This window comes from Ranitomeya variabilis, chromosome 2, assembly GCF_051348905.1.
Source record: "Ranitomeya variabilis isolate aRanVar5 chromosome 2, aRanVar5.hap1, whole genome shotgun sequence".
Lineage (NCBI taxonomy): Eukaryota > Metazoa > Chordata > Amphibia > Anura > Dendrobatidae > Ranitomeya > Ranitomeya variabilis.
This window is the reverse complement of record NC_135233.1, coordinates 283,952,360-283,972,420: the sequence shown is the minus strand read 5'-3', so window position 1 is coordinate 283,972,420 and position 20,061 is coordinate 283,952,360. Positions and strand designations below refer to the sequence as shown.

The window sequence follows — 20,061 nt, the reverse complement described above, 5'->3', positions numbered from 1 at the left end:
CTTCGATTCCTAAAGATGGTGTGGTTCAGGACCTGCGATGACGTCGCTGTCTTGTGATTGGTCGTGAGACCGGTCATGTGACCGCGACGTCATCGAAGGTCCTGAACCACACCATCTATAGGAATGGACGCCGCTGAGGATATCGGCTGTCTGCAGAGGGTGAGTATAACCATTTTTTAATTTTTTTTATTATATATAAACATTCTATCTTTTACTATAGATGCTGCATAAGCAGCATCTATAGTAAAAAGTTGGTCACACTTGTCAAACACTATGTTTGACAAGTGTGACCAACCTGTCAGTCAGTTTTCCAAGCGATGCTACAGATCGCTTGAAAAACTTTAGCATTCTGCTAGCTAATTACGCTTGCAAAATGCTAAAAAAAACGCGAAAAAAACGGGAACAAAAACGCAAAAAAAAAAAAATGCGGATTTCTTGCAGAAAATTTCCGGTTTTCTTCAGGAAATTTCTGCAAGAAATCCTGACGTGTGCACATACCCTTTCATTGCTTTCTAAGATAACTACTTATCTTTAAAAGGAAGCTTAGCTCTTTTCTTTCACTTCTGATTGACAGTGCTGGCGTATACTGAGCCCGTGCTGCCTTCAAGTAAAAGCACATTCATATGAGCAGAATAGTTTGCATACTTGTATAAAGTTGCTTTTCTGTACAACAGAGAGGGCTGGAAATATACTAAAGAAGTTAGTTTTTGTATAGGGGCTAAAGATATGTAGCTAATTTTCTATGCAATTTGTGATTGACAGTCTCCTGTAAATAAATAAATAATTCTGAAAACAGCAAATAATATTATTCTAGTTTTGAAATTCTCAGAATAATCTCTCTGTGCACTCCATCATTAAAATCAATGCTGTAGAAATTTTCTTTAAAAAAAGAAATGTGCACAGTCCCTTTACAGAACAGTTGTGAATGTAAGTTAAGAATATAACGTCACTAGTATTAATTAAGATAAAAAAAATGGAAGGTTACATGTTCCCTTTAGGTTATAATAAAACCTATTTCACTGAAAGATAAATATGTAAAATTAGCCAAAAAGAGATATGACTCTTTGGTGACCACATTTATGTGATGGCAAAGAGGTGACGATATCAGACATTTGTTATAGTATTCATAGTGTGCCATTGCTGTGGTTAGTCGCCTTCAAAGTGTCACTTTCTTGTGTCGGTTATGGCAATATACACTGCTGACCAAGGCTTTCCGAGGCTTCCTCTTACACGTAAATGTCTGTGTATTGTATTATATAAGACAATGGAGAAGACGTTTTAGTTTTTCGTACTCCATTTGTGTAAACCCTTTGAGAATATTATGTTTGAGTTGAATGGACTGGAGATCTATTCTTTGAAGGTCTGGAATGCATGTTTATTGTTTGTAGTATATCCTGTGGATTGCAGACATTTCTTTCTTTGCTTTATAGTGTATACACCGTGACTTGGCAGCCAGGAACATCTTATTGTCTGAAAATAATGTGGTGAAGATCTGTGATTTTGGCCTAGCTCGTGACATCTACAAAGATCCAGATTATGTGCGCAAAGGAGATGTGAGTGCTACGCTGGAAGGGTCTCTACTGCTTATGTCATGTGTATAGAGGCCAACTACAAGGAATGATGAGGTCAAACCCAGGCTCTGATGCTAAACTATGATACATATTGTGTCATAGTGGAGGACTCTTTACAGAGTTTGCATTGGGGCCTTGAAGTTTACTCTAACGCCTTTGCTTGTGTATCTGACTCGAAATAAAAATTTACATTAGCACCATAAAGACTCATAAAGCCCTAACTGGTTTATGTAATGGGGATCCATCCAGTATGATCAAAACCGATGGAATATACAGTCAGGCAATAATTACATCTAAATCTATACATTGTCCCTACTAAATGTTACACCCATATCCCGAAATTAAGTAGTTGGCAATACACTTCATCAACACTTCCAAAGGATAGTATTTTAGGAGTTTGAGGTACATATATGAATAAAATGTCTTCTTTAGTTCTGTGGCATCGTATCATGATCAGCATTAATGATCCTATTGCAGGTAGAATTTGTTCATGGTCCTTAATATTGACTTGAAACCACTGCAGAAACTCAGCAGAGACGGATACTATTTGGCTATTTTAGAGAGACTATAGTCCATGAAGTCAGTGCATGTAAGCATGGTGACTCCAAGATTAAATGGTAGATCTTATTTGAAAAAGAAAACAAATATCGAAGTTGAGGAACAAGGAGGAATGTGGCAAATCCATCCAGTGATTAATAAAAATTCAGACTTTATGAGAAAAGATAAAAACTTGGAATCCAATTCACATATTAAACCCGGACACATTTCTGATGCACGCCGACCTCCTTAGGGTACCGTCACACATTGAAATTTCCATCGCTACGACGTTACGATTCGTGACGTTCTAGCGATATCGTTACGATATCGCTGTGTCTGACACGCTACTGCGATCAGACACCCTGCTGAGAATCGTACGTCGTAGCAGATCGTTTGGAACTTTCTTTCGTCGCTTGATCACCCGCTGACATCGCTGGATCGTTGTGTGTGACAGCGATCCAGCGATGTCTTCGCTTGTAACCAGGGTAAACATCGGGTAACTAAGCGCAGGGCCGCGCTTAGTAACCCGATGTTTACCCTGGTTACCCGGGGACTTCGGCATCGCTCCAGCGCCGTGATTGCAACGTGTGACCGCAGTCTACGACGCTGGAGCGATGATCATACGACGCTGCGACGTCACGAATCGTGCCGTCGCAGCGATGAAAATTTCAATGTGTGACGGTACCCTTAGTCATAGGATGTAAAACAGAATCGTATATCAGAGTTGCTCTAAAGCGCTATCAGTACGTGTTAATAGATGTTTCTACTTCCAGGCAAGGCTACCTCTGAAGTGGATGGCACCTGAAGCTATATTTGATAAGATCTACACCACACAGAGCGATGTGTGGTCCTTTGGTGTGCTATTATGGGAGATATTTTCCTTGGGTAAGTTAAAGAGACAAACAAGGTCTATCAAAATGGAGACATTTTTATATTATTACTTGATTGTATAATATTACTTGGTCTGTTTCCTATCAACCTTGAAAGCATGGATTTCCTTTAGGAAGAATACGGTATATGCCAATAGTTTATTAAAGGTCCAAGAAAGAGAGAGACTAGAAGGAGACAAAGAGCAAATAGGGTCTTATCTGGGAAAACAGATATGACAGTGAATAGCACAATTGCGCTCATCTGGCTTGGGTTGTGTGCACAACACCACTAAAAACATTTGAGGCTGCTGCAAACCCATGAGTAGATGAACCATGTCGTCCTGATGAAGAAGCTGTATGTTTTGAAACACATTGACGAATAAACCACTTACTATATAGATTGGCATCCGTCATTCTTCTTCCTACGGCAGCGCAGAATCAACCCATCTGTTTTTTCCATTACCTATAATAATTTATTAAAAAACCTACAAGAAACAAAATGAGCAAAAACTCTGCTGTAACTAAATAAGTAAAAAGCAAAAGTGCATTTGAATAACAGAGTTCTTAGTAATACTGTTTTTGCTCAAAAATAGCATAAAAGCAATCCCACCGCGACAAGGTGACTCTGATCGGGATGGTCCTACACTGTCTAATATTAAAGCCTTACCATGAGTCAACATCAGTGTGTGAATAAGGGCAGATAAACGGACCGGGTCCCGACCTGTGGAGACCAGCGTAGGGAAGCCTTTAAATGTAACTTCCAGAAAAGTTTCCAGATAAGTTTACAGTTAGAGTTTCCTGTTTTTATTGTTTTTTTTTCTTGCTCATTTGTTTTATAAAGTTTTATAATCTTAGCTACAGCGAATATAAAAAAACAAAACAAAGAAATGAGCCGGTGCACAAGTTGGTATACATGCAATGTGTACCAACCTTCACACTGTGGCCATTCCACAGACAAAACCCAAGAAAAAAACAAATTGAGCAAATACCCTACAGCAAGCAAACAGTAAAGGTACCGTCACACTCAGCGATGCTGTGGCGATATAGACAACGAGCCGACCCAAACTAGATTGCTGGAGCATCGCTGTTTAGGTCGCTGTAGAGACGTCAAACACAGCAACTCCAGAACGATGCAGGAGCGATACAGTGACGTAACGGCGACTCACTTCTCGTTCTCGCTGGTTGTTAGCTCCATGTCAAACAGCCGGAGTGTACCGACTGGCTAGAAGGAGACGCTGTGACGCCCCCTATGCTCGTTGCTGGCGTCGTTGCTTTTGATGTCAAACATGACGATACACGCCGACCTGGCGACGAAATAAAGTTCTGGACTTCTAGCTCCGACCAGCGATGGCACAGCGGGATCCAGATCGCTGCTGCATGTCAAACACAACGAGATCGCTATCCAGGACGCTGCAACGTCACGGATTGTTGTCGTTCTCTTTGCAAAGTTGCTGAGTGTGACGGTACCTTAATAGTACATGTTAATAACATAGGGTACTTAGTTGACACTATTTTGATCAAAATAACATAAAATCTGTCCCAACGTGACAAGGTGACCCAATCAGGATGGTCCTATCCTATCTCTAGTATTAAATCATCACTTTGTGTCAGACGACCTCAATATAGGTAATGGCAGGGTAGGACAGGGGCCCAACTGCTTAGACATCTGCCCATGGGAAGTTATATAGATGAAATACATAGCTCAAAAAGAAGTCACGCTGGTTTGTAGAAAGTACAAGAACCTAGAGCAAAACCAAATACATGTGGATTTAAAGTGGATATAAAAAGTCTACACACTCCTGTTAAAATGCCAGATTTTTGTCATGTAGAGAAATCATAACAAGAAGAATAATTTCAGAACTACTATTTCACATGAGGTTAAATGTGATTGGCTAATTTTGAACACAACCACTTCCCCAATTACAAGAGAGTGTTCACACTCATGCAACTACATTATTTTACTTTTGCTATCTTTAGTTTCTCCTTCAAAATTATTTCTGTTTGTTTCTCAATGGATTTGTAGCCATTTTGGGTGACATTAAAAGTGGAAAAGTTCTGAAATTATTCTAGGTATAATGTTTTACATAACAAAAACCTGGTATTTAAACGGGTGTATAGACTTTTAATATCTATTGTACTTACACGTTGTTTGTTAACAACACAAAGTCCCTCATTTTCCCTCATTGGTGGTGCTGCAATGGAGTGTAACACTTGATGGTAGGTTTCCCTACAAATCACAGCTGATCACTGGTAGTGGGGCAACCTGTGACCAGCTCATCATTGAGAGACTCTTCTACAACATGGGCTTGTGCGGTCACATGTAGAGGTGCATTACATTAAGAACTTTTATTACAATTTGCAATTACTCGAGATTGGTGGCAGTCTCTTAATGAGGCCATCTATCATTGTTCGAAACCAAGTGGCTCCTGGGAGCCTTCAGGGCTTTTTGAGATTTGACGTTACTTGGGTCTGTGAGCCACATGTTGAATGACTACTGTGAGTTACAGATCCAGACTGTATGAAAAGCAAATACGTATTTAGTAACTGTTGATAACATAGCATTGTGTTGGAATAATAACATGGCCGGCTGTGCACATTGATTACCAGTACACTAAGTGCTTCCTTGGCCAAAAGTGTCTCTACGGATCCCAATAATTGGCTTGGCCAAGTGTGCGGTGCCAATGTTCTGTATGGGTAGAGGGTATTAAGCTGCTACCAGACTTCACTTTTGGTGGCTTATAGTTCCTGAGAACACAAGGATTGGGTATAAAGAAATCCAATTGCCCAACTTTCTTCCCTATCATCTGCCATCAGAAAAGTCAGTAGACCTACATACATATTAGATAGTCGGCTGAGAATCTTGGTCAGGTCAATTATGTTAAACTCATGTGTAGGGCCAGCTTTAGCCTGGAAAGTTTTCACTGTATGTGATTAATGACATTTGATGAACAACCATCCGTTGCTGCGGTTTCTACTCGAGGACTATGTACTTGGCTTTGCCCTATTAAACGTTCTGCCAAAACAAGTGCTGGCACAGTAGATACATGACACTGTTTGTTTGGTATTTTAGTCATTTTAGACTTGTTAACCCTTTATCATTCTATTTTATATGTAACCTGTCATGATTCATGCTGCAGCGGGCATCGGAGACCGGCTCCTTCATATGTTTTACTCTGAAATGCTACAGCGCTTCAAAGAAAAACATAGTGGAAAATGTGTCTGGAGAAGAAGTGATGACTCTTGCTTCTCCGGAGCTGATCAGTTCCAATACAATGTTACAGAGAAAAACCTGCTTTTAATTAGTAATATTGGTTAATATTTATGTACTATTGGCAATTAGAAAATAGGCAAAAAAGTACAGATGGAGTGCTACTGCTTCAATCACCGGTTCCTGCATTCCTAAGTAAATGGCAGTATTAGCACTAACACACTTAAAGGGAATCTGTCAGCAGATCTTTGCTATATAATCTAAGAGCAGAATAACATAGGGCAAAAAAGCCTCATTACCGGGATGTGTCACTTACTGGACTGCTTGGTGTCATTTTCATAGAATCCCTGTTTTATCTAATGTAGATGTAGCAGAGCAAAGTCTTCTGCTCTGTCTGTAACTTCTCCATACCCCTTGGCAGCTTCCTATGTGCAGTACATTGTCAACAAGCTACTTATCAGGGATGGGGGTGGGGTTACACTCATTAGCTAGACTGGAATACACCTGAAACCTAATCCAGCAGTGATAATCTCCTGCTGATAAAACATTGATTGTATTGAAACTACAGTAAGCTACCAATCGGGTGGAGGTGGGGTTACACTGATTAGCTGGACTGCTGGTCTTATGAGCTGGAGTCTTGTGGTTGATAATCTCTTGTTTGTATTGAAACTACAACACACAGTCTAATAAGTGACACATTCCTGGAATCAGGATCTCATGCGCTATATTATGTTACTCTCAGATTAAATAGCAAAAACCTGCTGACATATTTCCTTTTAATCAACCTAAAAACAGATCTGGTGCTTTATTTATGGGAAGAGCAGAAATCTGGACATTTCTACTTTATTAATTTTTATTTTTCCTATTTAGTGCCAATTATAGCCTAAGGCTAGGTCCACATTGCGTTAGGGCATTCCGTTTAACGGATCCGTTTCTAAGGGGCACTAACACTATGTAACGGATCCGTTAACGCGCCCATAGACTTCAATTAGCACAATGCATCCTAACGCATGTCAAAATCGGCATGCGTTAGCAATGGTCTGTTACTTTGTGATTCACCTTCGAACGCAGACTACCGCGTTTTTGAGTACGTTACGGCAAACAGAAGCGTTTGCTGTGCAGTGAACTCTATTGCTAACGCATGCAATGCGACCATGCGTTACCGCGATCGCAACACGATGTGAACCTAGCCTAACATTAAGGATTCTGATTCCAAATTAAAAAGGCCTTGTTATCTCTCCTGACATATTTGTCTTGTTAAATACTTGTTTCCCTTATTTTTCATGAATTTTATAAATAAGTTGACAAGTGGCTGTATCTACTAAATTGTCAATTCAAGAGAGTGGCCAGGTCCTCTTTCTATATTCCAGTGAATTATTTAATGAATATGTACATATAAAACTATCCATGCTAATAACATTTCCATGTGATCACATACCCATTTCACATATTGAGATAACATCATTTTTCTAAGTTGTGTCTCTGGCCTCTTAAGCCGCCCACCTAAAACTGTTGTAGCTCTGGAGGTCATAAATGGGCCCCATGTAATAGTAGATTGCTGGGAGGAAGCAGCAGCTTAAACATTGGTGATAACAGCTGCACTATAGGAAAGTTAGCCGACGACGACCAAAAATATCTAAAATAGATAATATAGTAATTCATTCAACAGTTTTGTTCCTGGCAAAATCGGGGGCCAAGTCCCTGAGATTGCCTGTGAAAGGTAACCGAGAGGTGGGGTAATGAACTTTAGATGACTTATTGGAAATACATCTTATTATTTGGCAAGACTTAAATGGGTTTTCTAAAAATGATAATACATCTAATGTAGTGAGGTTTAATTACCGATCTAGGTTAATACCTTTGGCCATTGTTTCATGAGTCTGAATGTTGTAACCTAGCAAATTAGTAAGGACTTGTAGCGAGAGGAAATGGCTATGTGGGTTCCTTTCTGCGATTCTTACATGCAGGATACAGGCTGTTTATTAATGTTTTATCACAATTTAGCAACTTTCTTGAATGGTAGGTTCCCAGACGCCCTTCCTGAATAGATATTTTCTAATGAATGCACTTTTTTCACTTTGTATATTGTTTTAACATTCTATTTGGAAATTTAACATATAAAACTAATACTATGCCCTGAGCTCATCTATACTAAAATATGAAGCAGATAATTGTCTATAAACATCAATACTAAGCACCTGTCTTACCACCACAATACACATGGGAATAAAGTTGGCCAAACCCGCTATATTCAGTGTGACCATTTATTATGTATGGTGTGGGCCTCCTGACTCTTTCTTCACAGATAATGGCATGTGTCGTAGTCTTCTCTCCCTATAAAGAATACATGAATGCTCAGCTATAGAGAATATGTTTGCCAGCACCAAGGCAGATAGCTCTTGGTTGAGGGAGGTTCCGACAGCTATCTGATGTGTATGGCACCTTTAGTAAAAGTGTAATAGACCTATGTGCTTATTTGATGTTTCTAGGGGCTTCTCCTTACCCCGGTGTACAGATTGATGAAGATTTCTGTTGTCGACTAAAGGAAGGAACTCGTATGAGACCACCAGAATACTGTACTCCTGAAATGTAAGAAGATATAATTCAGGTTTTTTATTATGTAGGATTGTGAAAAATGAGGGAGCACGTTGCAGTTTAAGGGGCATTTATTCCCTAGAGTTACAAATGTATAGCAATTTAGATTATACTTACTTCATGAATAATGTGGTATATTAGGTCATTTATAGATCTCATCCACAGACACTTGTTTTATTTCTAGATATCAGACAATGCTTGATTGCTGGCAAGGGGTCCCAACAGACAGACCAACGTTTACAGATTTAGTGGAGCGCTTAGGAGACCTTCTTCAGGCCAATGTTCAGCAGGTTTGTGTCTTACAATAAAATATTGAAGAGGCTTTACAGTTTATTATGTTATATATTTAAATATACATAGATAGTGTAAATTTGGTGTGCCCTCTAAATAACTCAATACAGAGCCATTGATGTCTAAACTGCTGGCAGCTAAAGTGAGTACACACCCTAAGTGAAAATGGCCAAATTGTGCCCAAAGTGTCAATAGTTTGTGTGGCCACCATTATTTTCAAGCACTGCCTTAACTCTCTTGGGCATTGAGTTCACTAGAGCTTCACAGGTTGCCACTGGGATCCTCTTCCACTCTTCCATGGCGACATAAGGGAGCTTGTGGATGTTAGAGACCTTGTGCTTTTCCACCTTTCATTTGAGGATGCCCCACAGATGCTAAAAAGGGTTTAGGCTGGAGACATGCTCGGCCAGTCCAGCACCTTTACCCTCACTTTCTTTAGCAAGGTAGTGGTCATCTTGGCGGTGTATTTGGGGTCATTTTGTTAGAATACTGCTCTGCGGCCCAGTTTTTGAGGGGAGGGGGGATCATGCTCTGCTTCTGGATGTCACAGTAAATGTTGCAATTCATAGTTCCCTCAATGAAATGTAGCTCCCAAAATCTGGCAGCACTCATGCAGACCCAAATTATAACACTCCCACCAGCATAATTGACTGTAGGCAAGACACACTTGTATTTGTATTCCTCACCTAGTTGCCGCCCCACTCGCTTGACACCATCTGAACTAAATAAGTTTGTCTTGGTCTCATCAGACCACAGGACATGGTTCCAGTAAGCCATGTCCTTAGTCTGCTTGCAAACTGTTTGCGAGCTTTCTTGTACATCATCTTTAGAAGAGACTTCCTTCTGGGACGATAGTCATGCAGACCAATTTGATGTAGTGTGCGGATGCGTATGGTTTGAGCACGTACAGGTTGACCCCCCCACCACCACTGCAGTAATACTGGCAGCACTCATACGTTTATTTTAAAAATATAACCTCTGGATATGACACTGAGCACATGAACTCAACTTCTATGGTCGATCATGGCGAGGTCTACTCTGAGTGGAACCTGTCTTGTTACACCGCTGTATGGTCTTGGCCACCATGCTGCGGCTCAGTTTCAGGGCACTGGCAATCTTCTTGTAGCTTAAGGCTACTTTCACATTAGCGTTTGAATCTGCAGCGTTTAATCCGCAAACGCAAGGACACGAAAAACGCATGAAAACGCGTGTAAACGCAGCGTTTTTAAAACGCTTACGGTTACCGCATGCGTCATTAAAACGCAGCGTTTACATGCTTTTGCTTGCGTTTTCTATGCGTTTGAGTTTTTTGTGCGCATGTCGCAAAATTTTACCAGAGAAAAATTCTAGATGCAAGAACCAGCCAATGGGACTACAGAGGGCGTGTATTATGTGAAATCTATATATAGACCCTAGGACAGCTGAAATCTTCAGATTTTGCTCCTGTGTCCTGTGAGAAGATGGATCTTCACATGGATAGCTATTACTTTAAACTAGATCTGAGCATCAAGATTTTTCTGGCATGTGCGTTTGCTTGGGAGCAACACCGAAACCGGGAAAGACAGAGAAGGACAAGGCGTAGGCGGTTTTGGCAACACCCCATTGTAGAACTGCGGGAGAGCCGTGGTACATATCACACCCTGTATGGCGAGCTCAATGAGAACCCAGAAAAATTCCCAGAATATACCAGGATGTCACAAGACTCTTTCCGGGATTTGCTTGATCGTGTCCAAGGAGCCATCCGGAGACAGGACACACAGCTCCGTAGAGCCATTCCACCAGCGGAACGTCTCCTGGTTACCTTAAGGTACGTAATAATTCTAAACAAAAGCTAACCAAAATTTTTTGCAGGTCTGATGTTTTTTTGCCTATTTTGTAAATTATTTATTCTTACTACAGATTTCTTGCAACTGGAGAGAGCTTGTCATCCCTTCATTTCCAGTACCGCCTTGGGATTTCCACGCTGTCCGGAATTGTTTTTGAAACCTGCCGGGCTTTATGGACCATTCTCCGTGAGGAATTTATACCCATACCCACGGAGGACATGTGGAAAGAAATTGCTGACAAATTTTGGACTGTTTGTGATTTTCCCAACTGTTTGGGTGCGGTGGATGGGAAGCACATCCGGATTACCAAACCAGCCAGAACGGGATCACAGTTCTTCAACTACAAAAAATATTTTTCAGTAGTTCTTATGGCAATAGCCGATGCAGACTGTCGCTTCATTGCTGTGGACATTGGTGCTTTTGGCCGTGGCAACGATTCACAGACTTTTAAAACCTCTGATATGGGCCGACGTGTTTATGGCAAAAATTTTAATTTCCCACAGCCACGACCACTCCCCTACACTCAAGGCCCACCGCTGCCATTTGTAATGGTTGGGGATGAGGCCTTTCAGATGAGTGAAAATCTCCTGAAGCCCTATTCAAGTCGGGACTTGAACCGCACAAAACGGATCTACAACTACAGACTAACCAGGGCACGCAGAACAGTAGAGTGTGCCTTTGGGATTATGGTGTCCAAATGGCGCATTCTAGCAACTGCAATAAATCTAAAAATGGAGACAGTGGATGAGGTAGTTAAAGCCTGTGTGGTTCTCCACAATTTCATTCTGGCTAAGGAGCGACCCACCATAGAACTTGATGAACCTGTTGCCAACCCTTTGCCTGATTACCGTCATCACCCGCTGCGGTCAACAGTTGAAGTAGGCCACATGCGGGACCAATTTGCAGCGTTTTTTGATTCTGACATTGGACGTGTGCCATGGCAGGACAATATGGTGTAAAATGTACTGCTGGTTTCGGGTCTGCAAATTTATGTTTGGAATGTTAATGTTTTTTCAAATAAAATAATTGTGATTTACTTTCTTCACCATGTCTCCTATCTATTTCCTTAACAAACCACTTTGGGTTTTTGGGCTTAGGTTGTTGACGTGAGTCCTGTCTTGGTTCACCATTAGCTTTTTGCCGCAGACTGTATAGACGATGTCCGTTATTGTCGCAGTATTTGTCCAGTACTTAACATCAGTATTTGTAAGCCTAAACCAGGAGCGGTAGTTAAATTCTTTTAGTGGTGCATATCTGTTTAATGTACTTTTCCTCACATAGTTCCACTCCAGGTTTAGGCTTACAAATAGTGCTGTAAAATACAGAGCGAATACTGACAGTGTGATGGCAGCCTACACCAGAGATCTATAGTCATCAAGTCAGGTGTCTGAACTAATGAATTCATGATGCTATTTGCTCTTGAATTCATTTTTCCTGACACTTGTCCGGGTGAGTATAGATTTGCCATGTACATTGTTCCTTCACTTTGTGTGAAATATATGTATATGTACCAATAAGATAAAATGGAGGTAATACAATGCATTTCTAAAATCAGCAGGTCAGGGGTCATAAATAATGTTTCGGATAAGAAAGGACCTGTTGAGTATAGTTGTGCTGTGTATTACCACCATTTTGTCTTCTGTGTGCGACCAAAAATCACGGAGTAAACAGAAAGAACTGTTTTTGGAGAAAATACAAGTGTTATTTTTGGGGGCAACCTCATATCTCTCAACCAAACACACCAAGCTTCAGTGTTCTGCTAAGTAGGTACTGGAGGTTGGAGGTGGCCCCCAAAAATGTGTTTGACGCATAATTTGTTATTGGCGCATGCTGTGTGGTGACGGTGGCGAAATACACAATTAACCAAACCTTATTGGGGCAAAAAACACAGGTTTATTAAACACACACAAACCAAAAAATTAACTGCGCCTGCTTGGGGTTGAGTGCCGATATTGTGGGGTGTTGAGTAGTGAGGTCTGGCTTATTACTGTAGCCGACATAGGGGTGGCAGGAGAAGGCGCTATGAAACTACTGGGGTCAGGATATTCAGGGATAGGGCTAGACACATGAGAGGGTTGAGACACACTGGAAGGGTGAGACAAACCAGACATTACAGACACATTGGGAGGTGAGGGGGGAGGGATAGCTATGGTTTTTTGTTTTTTTTTGCCTTTCCCCTTCCTTGTTTTGCGCGGGCACGTTGTCGTGGTGGCAGGGAACGCCAGGGCAGGGTCCGGCAACGGCAGTCTGGTAGTGGTGGTGCCAGAGAACGCCAGGGCAGGGTCCGGCAACGGCAGTCTGGTAGTGGTGGTGCCAGAGAACGCCAGGGCAGGGTCCGGCAACGGCAGTCTGGTAGTGGTGGTGCCAGAGAACGCCAGGGCAGGGTCCGGCAACGGCAGTCTGGTAGTGGTGGTGCCAGAGAACGCCAGGGCAGGGTCCGGCAACGGCAGTCTGGTAGTGGTGGTGCCAGAGAACGCCAGGGCAGGGTCCGGCAACGGCAGTCTGGTAGTGGTGGTGCCAGAGAACGCCAGGGCAGGGTCCGGCAATGGCAGTCTGGTAGTGGTGGTGCCAGAGAACGCCAGGGCAGGGTCCGGCAACGGCAGTCTGGTAGTGGTGGTGCCAGAGAACGCCAGGGCAGGGTCCGGCGGCGGCAGTCTGGTAGTGGTGGTGCCAGGAAACACCAGGGCAGGGTCCGGCGGCGGCAGCATGCTGGTGGCAGTGGAGGAGGCCCAAGCAGGAGCAGCAGTTGTCATGGTGGTGGCGGTGGGCTGACCCACTGCACTGGGCATGGTGGTGGTGCTATAATACGGTCCGGAAGTGTTTGGAATGGAGGTGGCCGTGCAGTGGTATGCAGCAGATGTCGGCATTGATGTAAAGCGTGACAGTGTGGGCACTGTTGGAAATGTCCCCACTGTCTGCTGAAAATACCGATTCTGCTGCATAGCCTGCACGTAAGCAGCATTGCAGGCCTGCATAACAGTAATCTGGAGCTCAGGACTAAGGTGTTCCGACATGCCCTGTTCTATCTGATTAAAAAAATGATGTGCTGGCCTCTGGAGGTCGGCTTTCACTTGGGCAAGGGCTGTGGTTACCTCCTGGATACGTGTGCTCATATGACTAATGGCAGTATCCAGTCGGTCACCCATCGCCTTGAGTCCCTCATGGAAGACCGAGCTCAAGTGCAAAAACTCGGGCATGAGTGACCTGTCCGCGGCCCTCTGCCGCTGCCGGGAGGAGCCCATAAAAAATTGGCTAGAGGCAGAGGACTGGGGAAGGGGAACATCTAATGGACCAGCTTCCTGGTCTCCAGGTTGTGTGGCAGGCCCACTTGCTGCAGCGCTGGAGGATGGCTGGGACGGGTCCGTGGCTGACTGATGAAGGACCGCTCCAGAACCTGGGCCAACAGTGGAGCTCCAAGTGCTGCGGAAAAAAAAAAAAAAATATTACAAAACATTTACAAAAAGATAACTGAACAGTTAGATACACATTCAGATAGGGAAAGGTCACACTACTATTTGTAGTGAATTTTACATCAGAATTTGCAAGCCAGGAGTTCAACAGTAGGAATAAAAGTTTCATAAAACAACATGCTATACTTCTGCATGCATCGACCAGTCCTTGGGGATTAAAAAAACTGATGTAAACTATGAAGAGATGATGGAGACAATACAAGCCATATCTCTATACAAGGTATTGGTATGCCAAAACCTGGAGAGGAACTATGTGAGGGAAAGTATTCAAAGAACACGTACCCCACTGCTGCATCTATCAATCAATCAAGGTTTCGGATTACAAATACTGATGGGAAATACAAATTGACGACAGAGGACATACAAGCCTCCTGTATACTCACCAGGACAAGTGTCAGGAAAAATGAATTGAGGAGCCATTGGCATCCTGAATTCATTATTTCTGACACCTAACTTGCTGAGTATAGATCTGTTGTGCAGGCTGCCGTCACACTCTCAGTATTTGATCAGTATTTCAAATCAGTATTGGTATGCCAAAACCTGGAGAGGAACTATGTGAGGGAAAGTATTCAAAGAACACGTACCCCACTGCTGCATCTATCAATCAATCAAGGTTTCGGATTACAAATACTGATGGGAAATACGAATTGACGACAGAGGACATACAAGCCTCCTGTATACTCACCAGGACAAGTGTCAGGAAAAATGAATTGAGGAGCCATTGGCATCCTGAATTCATTATTTCTGACACCTAACTTGCTGAGTATAGATCTGTTGTGCAGGCTGCCGTCACACTCTCAGTATTTGATCAGTTTTTCAAATCAGTATTGGTATGCCAAAACCTGGAGAGGAACTATGTGAGGGAAAGTATTCAAAGAACACGTACCCCACTGCTGCATCTATCAATCAATCAAGGTTTCGGATTACAAATACTGATGGGAAATAATGACCAGCAACAAATTGCATTATACACCATTTTTTTTTTCTTTTTTAACCAATATACTTACGTTCTTCGTGCAAGGACTGGTCTCAAAAACGCAAGGATGCGGTGGTACTTGTATTTGCGTATCCTTGCTGCAGAACCACTTGGAAGCCGGCTCTCTTGGCGCAGGTCCTTGTTGAAGCGGTCCTTCATCGATCTCCAACGTGTTTTCACTTTTGACACTGTTGGCAAAACAAAACATAATAGTTAGGACAATGGTCTTTTGACCATGGTCACACAACTGTATGTGCTGTGAAAAAGTAATGACTTTCTCACATCATACACAGTTGTGTGAGCATGGCCAAGGTATTGACTACATCACACTGCATTGCGATACTTACCAAATGCAGAACGGACCCGAGCCGGGGCATTGGCCCAGCCATCCCACAACGCTGCGGCCACCTCATTCCAAAGCCTCCGGATCGTCACATTGTTGGCGTGCAGTGGATCCCGGGTGTCCCACAATGCGACTCGCTCGTGAACCAGGGAGATGAGGTGTTCATTCTCAATTAGGTCCTCATCCTCCTCTGGAACCTAACAACAAAAAGTACATTAATATAGGAGGCGTTCACATACGGAAGACAGAAAACAGAATCAGAGGAATGGCATGAATATTGAAGTAAAAAAAAACACTGGTGCTGAAGCAAAAGGGAAAGAAAGAGAGAAGTAGAAAGAAATGAAGATTCAAGAATTATAAAGTGAGGATACAATACACATTCAGCCAGCTATACTTACACGATGCCGCCGTCTTGCCCGGCCATGACTACGCTGCTCCTGCCCAGTCTCCTGCCCAGTCTCTTCCGCTGTAGAAGAAGTGGTCTGAAAAAGGGAAAATATACATTGTCATATGTGTAGATGTGACAGTGAATACAATCTGAGGAGGTGAATACTCACTTCGCTGACATGTTCCCCTTGTGCAGGCCCAGGCGTTTCCTCATCAGAAGAAGAAGACATTCTGATGTGTGCAGAAAGAAAGGAATGACAGAAATTAGGGCACATAGACACAGATTATAGAAAAGAAATGCATTGGATAGGATATACTCACATAGTTCTGAGGCTTGTTTGCTGATCCAAGGGGCTGTGGGGCGTCTCGTCTGCAAGGCAGTCTGCTGACTAGTGACCTGCAAATGTCCACTACCTCCCTTTATCACCTTGTATGTGGGGGGTGGCTTATCAGTGTCTAGACATGTTTTTCTCAATTGAGACGCATGCGTCGGTAAACGCAAGCAAACGCATGTACTGAAAAACGCATGCGTTTACATAGACTACAATGCGTTTTTTGGGCGCAAACCTTGCGCAATCAGCCGCATACGTTTCCAGGCGGCAAATTGACGCCTCTAAAAATTACTACATGTTGCATTTCCGCGCCAAGACGCAGACGGCTAGACGACGCATGCGTCGTCAAACGCGGCAAAACGCGAACATAGAAAAACGCATGCGTCGTTAATGTTAAAGATAGGAATACACAACGCATGCAGATATTTGCGGAAGAAACGCTGCGGACACAACCGCAAATGTGAAAGCGGCCTAAGCCATCTTTATGTAGAGCATAATTTTTTTTTTTAGGTCCTCAGAGTTTTTTTTGCCATGATGTGCCATGTTGAACTTCCAGTGACCAGTATGAGAAAGTATGAGAGTGATGACACCAAATTTAACACACCTGCTTCACATTCCCACCTGAGACCATGTAACACTATTGAGTCACATGACAACGGGGACGGAAAATGGCAAATTTGGCATAATTTTGCCATTTTCACTTAGGGGTGTACTCACTTTTGTTTCCAGTGGTTTATACATTAGTGGCTATGTGTTATTTAGAGGGCACACCAAATTTACATTGTTATACGAGCTGTACACTGACTACTTCACATTGCATCAAAGTGTCATATCTTAAGTGTTGTCCCATGAAAATATGTAATAACATATTTAAAAAAAAATGTGAGGGGTGTACTCATTTCTGTGATATACTCTATATATACACTGTACATATAGTATAGTGACAGTTTCCCTTTAAGAAAATGACTACTTGCTTTATCACCCCTGAAGCCAGTGATTGGCCATACCCAGTACCTAGAAGTGGAAGACCACCAGTGGGGAGCAGAGCAGCTGCAGCGCTGTTTAATGTTTTTTCACTAGAATATGTATATACTGCACAACCTTTTTAATGGATTTGTTTTATTACTTTCCCTGTAAAACTAACATAATATTTTCTCTTTGCCCTGTTAATGACCATTAAAGGAAGGAAAAGATTATATTCCTTTGAACACTGCTTTATGTATTGACGGGGATAACAGTATAAAACCTGGAATGGAGGAACAAAACATAAGAAACTCCATGACGCGATGGAGTACACTGGAATCTGGGTAAGAAAGCTAGCAAACTGCAAACATATTTCTCAGCTGGTGTCACTGGCAAGTCGTCATGTTGAGATTGCTGGTAGCTTTCTAAACTACAGCAAACAAGAATCATTTAGAGCCAAAAATTCTAAAGTTTCATAATACTTTTCAGTAAGTGTTACATTACATCTCCCTGTTATTTGTCCTTGGAATGTACAGATATGACTTACTTCCTGTCTTCTGGAGAAAATTTCAGTACATCAAGCCTTGACATATGTGGTGCACATGCTATATGCACCTGCACTCAGGGGTGACCTAGTTAACATGTGAAGTGCATCAAAAACATATTATTTAGAACTGTTTTTATAGTGTTGATTTTTCTTCTTTAAAAAATTGTTTCCTTACATCCTGATTACCCGGACTTGCTCGTATACTGTGCTATTCACTATACAAAACGACTATTGTAATATGATGGTATGCATTAATAAGTAAATCGGACATTCGGAAGACTCCACTTGTTTACAGTTTCATTGGGAAGATTATCAAAGGACTTGTGGGTGTCAGTCTCACCCTATGTCTCTTCTTTTTAGAAACAACAACAAGAACCGACCGCTGAGTGTGAAGACATTTGACGAGGTGCCAGTGGGAAAGGACAAAGTGCTCAGAGAGGTAAACAGTTTAGTAGAAAGAGAAAAAAGTATTTTGCGTCGCGATCAAAAATAACCCCGTGGAGACCACAATAAAGCAATTTACTGCAAATCACATGTCCATATACAGAGGGAACCTACCCTTAGCAGACACAAGAAACATCTGGAATTAGGAGTAACTAAAATATTCACATATTTGCCTTTTGCACAGATCAGTATAAAGTAAGGTCTTCAATTTTTCAATGTTTAATAGCATTGTTTTATAGTGGTGATAATTTTCCATAGGGCTGTGGAGAGTGGTTTAAGAGACTATACCGCAATGATATTTATCACTTGTCAACAGTTTATCCAATTGCCCAGGCTTGCTAGATAAGATTTCCACAATCACTACATCAAGGTTGATGAGTTCACTGTTATTCTTCACTGCAAGACTGCAATAAGGAGGAGAGTGAATGGAGAGGTGGTGATCACTAAATTCAGTGCCTATGAGTAAAACACCAGCTTACAAGTATATCTCCTTGTCAGTCCCAAAGCCTTTTCAAAGGACTGGCAATGTCAACCATTAAGCATGGGTGTGGATAAATCATGCTTTGGGGTTGTGTTCCAGCCCGTGGCATGGGGAAACATTTCATGTGTAGAGGGAAGAATGGATTCAATGAAGTTTCAACAAATTCTTGATGCAACCATAACACGATCTGTAAAAAAGTTGACGATGAAAACAGTATTGCTTTTACAAATGGATACTGGTCCTAAACACGTCAAATTCACAATAGACTATCTCAAAAGGCGCAATCTTAAGGTTTTACAATGGCCCTCACAGTCCCCTGATCTGAACATCATTGAAAATTTGTGGCTAGATCTCAAAATATCAGTGCATGTAAGGCCTCTTTCACACTTCCGTCTTCCAAATCTGCACAGGATCCGTCAAGACGTTGAAATGACGGATCCTGTGCAGATTGTAGAAAATGTGTGCACTGGGCCCGTCTTTCTGACGGACCCGTCGAGGCTATGTGCACCTGTTGTGTATGCGTCTTCGCAGCGGTTTTCCGCTGCAAAAACGCATACACAACACAAACCAGGTTAAAAAAAAATTAAAATCGCAGTATTCTCACCTACTGGCGTTCCTGCGCAGCGATGCTCTCGGCAGCTAGTGTTCCTAGTAATGCATTGTGAAATCTCGCGAGAAGTCGCGGTCTCGTGATGCTGCGCGGGAACGCCGGTAGGTGAGAATATTGCGATTTTTTATTATTTTTCACATTCTATCTTGTTACTATTGATGCTGCATAGGCAGCATCAATAGTATAAAGAGAAAGAGAGCGAGAGAGAATTTTCCTAATGGGAAATTCTTCCACGCATGCTCTCTTTGAAAAAACGGGACCCGTCGCTGGATTCCTGCTTTTCACAGGCAACGACGCATCCTGCGCCCATAGGCTTCCATTGTAGCCAGTGACGGGCAGCGCAGGGTGTGTCGCTGACCGATTTTCCAACGTGCAGAAAAAACGTTCCTCTGAACGTTTTCTCTGCCCGACGGACCGTTTTTTTTATGCAGGATCCAGTGAAAGATGGATGAAACGGATGGCCATCCGTCACTAATACAAGTCTATGAGAAAATGCAGGATCCTGCATTCTCAAAAAGCGATGGATTGTGACGGCAGGTGAAAGACGGAAGTGTGAAAGAGGCTTAAGACGACCCAGGAATCCCACAGAACTGAAAAAAAATTTCAAGGAG

General features: G+C 42.3%; 2 protein-coding genes across 2 annotated transcripts in view; one reads left to right on the top strand and one right to left on the bottom strand.

Moving 5' to 3' along the window:
* Positions 1 to 20,061, top strand: part of LOC143805567 (vascular endothelial growth factor receptor kdr-like) — a 243,457-nt gene that overhangs the window by 212,889 nt on the left and 10,507 nt on the right. Inside the window, exons 23-28 of the mRNA XM_077285064.1 lie at positions 1,431 to 1,553; positions 2,882 to 2,993; positions 8,675 to 8,774; positions 8,965 to 9,070; positions 17,588 to 17,712; positions 18,276 to 18,354. Of these exons, the coding sequence (XP_077141179.1) occupies positions 1,431 to 1,553; positions 2,882 to 2,993; positions 8,675 to 8,774; positions 8,965 to 9,070; positions 17,588 to 17,712; positions 18,276 to 18,354 (645 nt within the window). The remainder of the gene's footprint in view (positions 1 to 1,430; positions 1,554 to 2,881; positions 2,994 to 8,674; positions 8,775 to 8,964; positions 9,071 to 17,587; positions 17,713 to 18,275; positions 18,355 to 20,061) is intronic.
* LOC143808936 (uncharacterized) lies at positions 9,522 to 16,721 on the bottom strand. The gene is made up of 6 exons (XM_077292113.1): positions 16,244 to 16,721; positions 16,085 to 16,168; positions 15,691 to 15,883; positions 15,375 to 15,531; positions 13,467 to 14,317; positions 9,522 to 9,721 (listed from the first exon to the last, which is right to left on the bottom strand). Exons 1-6 carry the CDS (start codon positions 16,346 to 16,348, stop codon positions 9,522 to 9,524), a joined length of 1,590 nt encoding a protein of 529 aa, XP_077148228.1. The 5' UTR covers positions 16,349 to 16,721.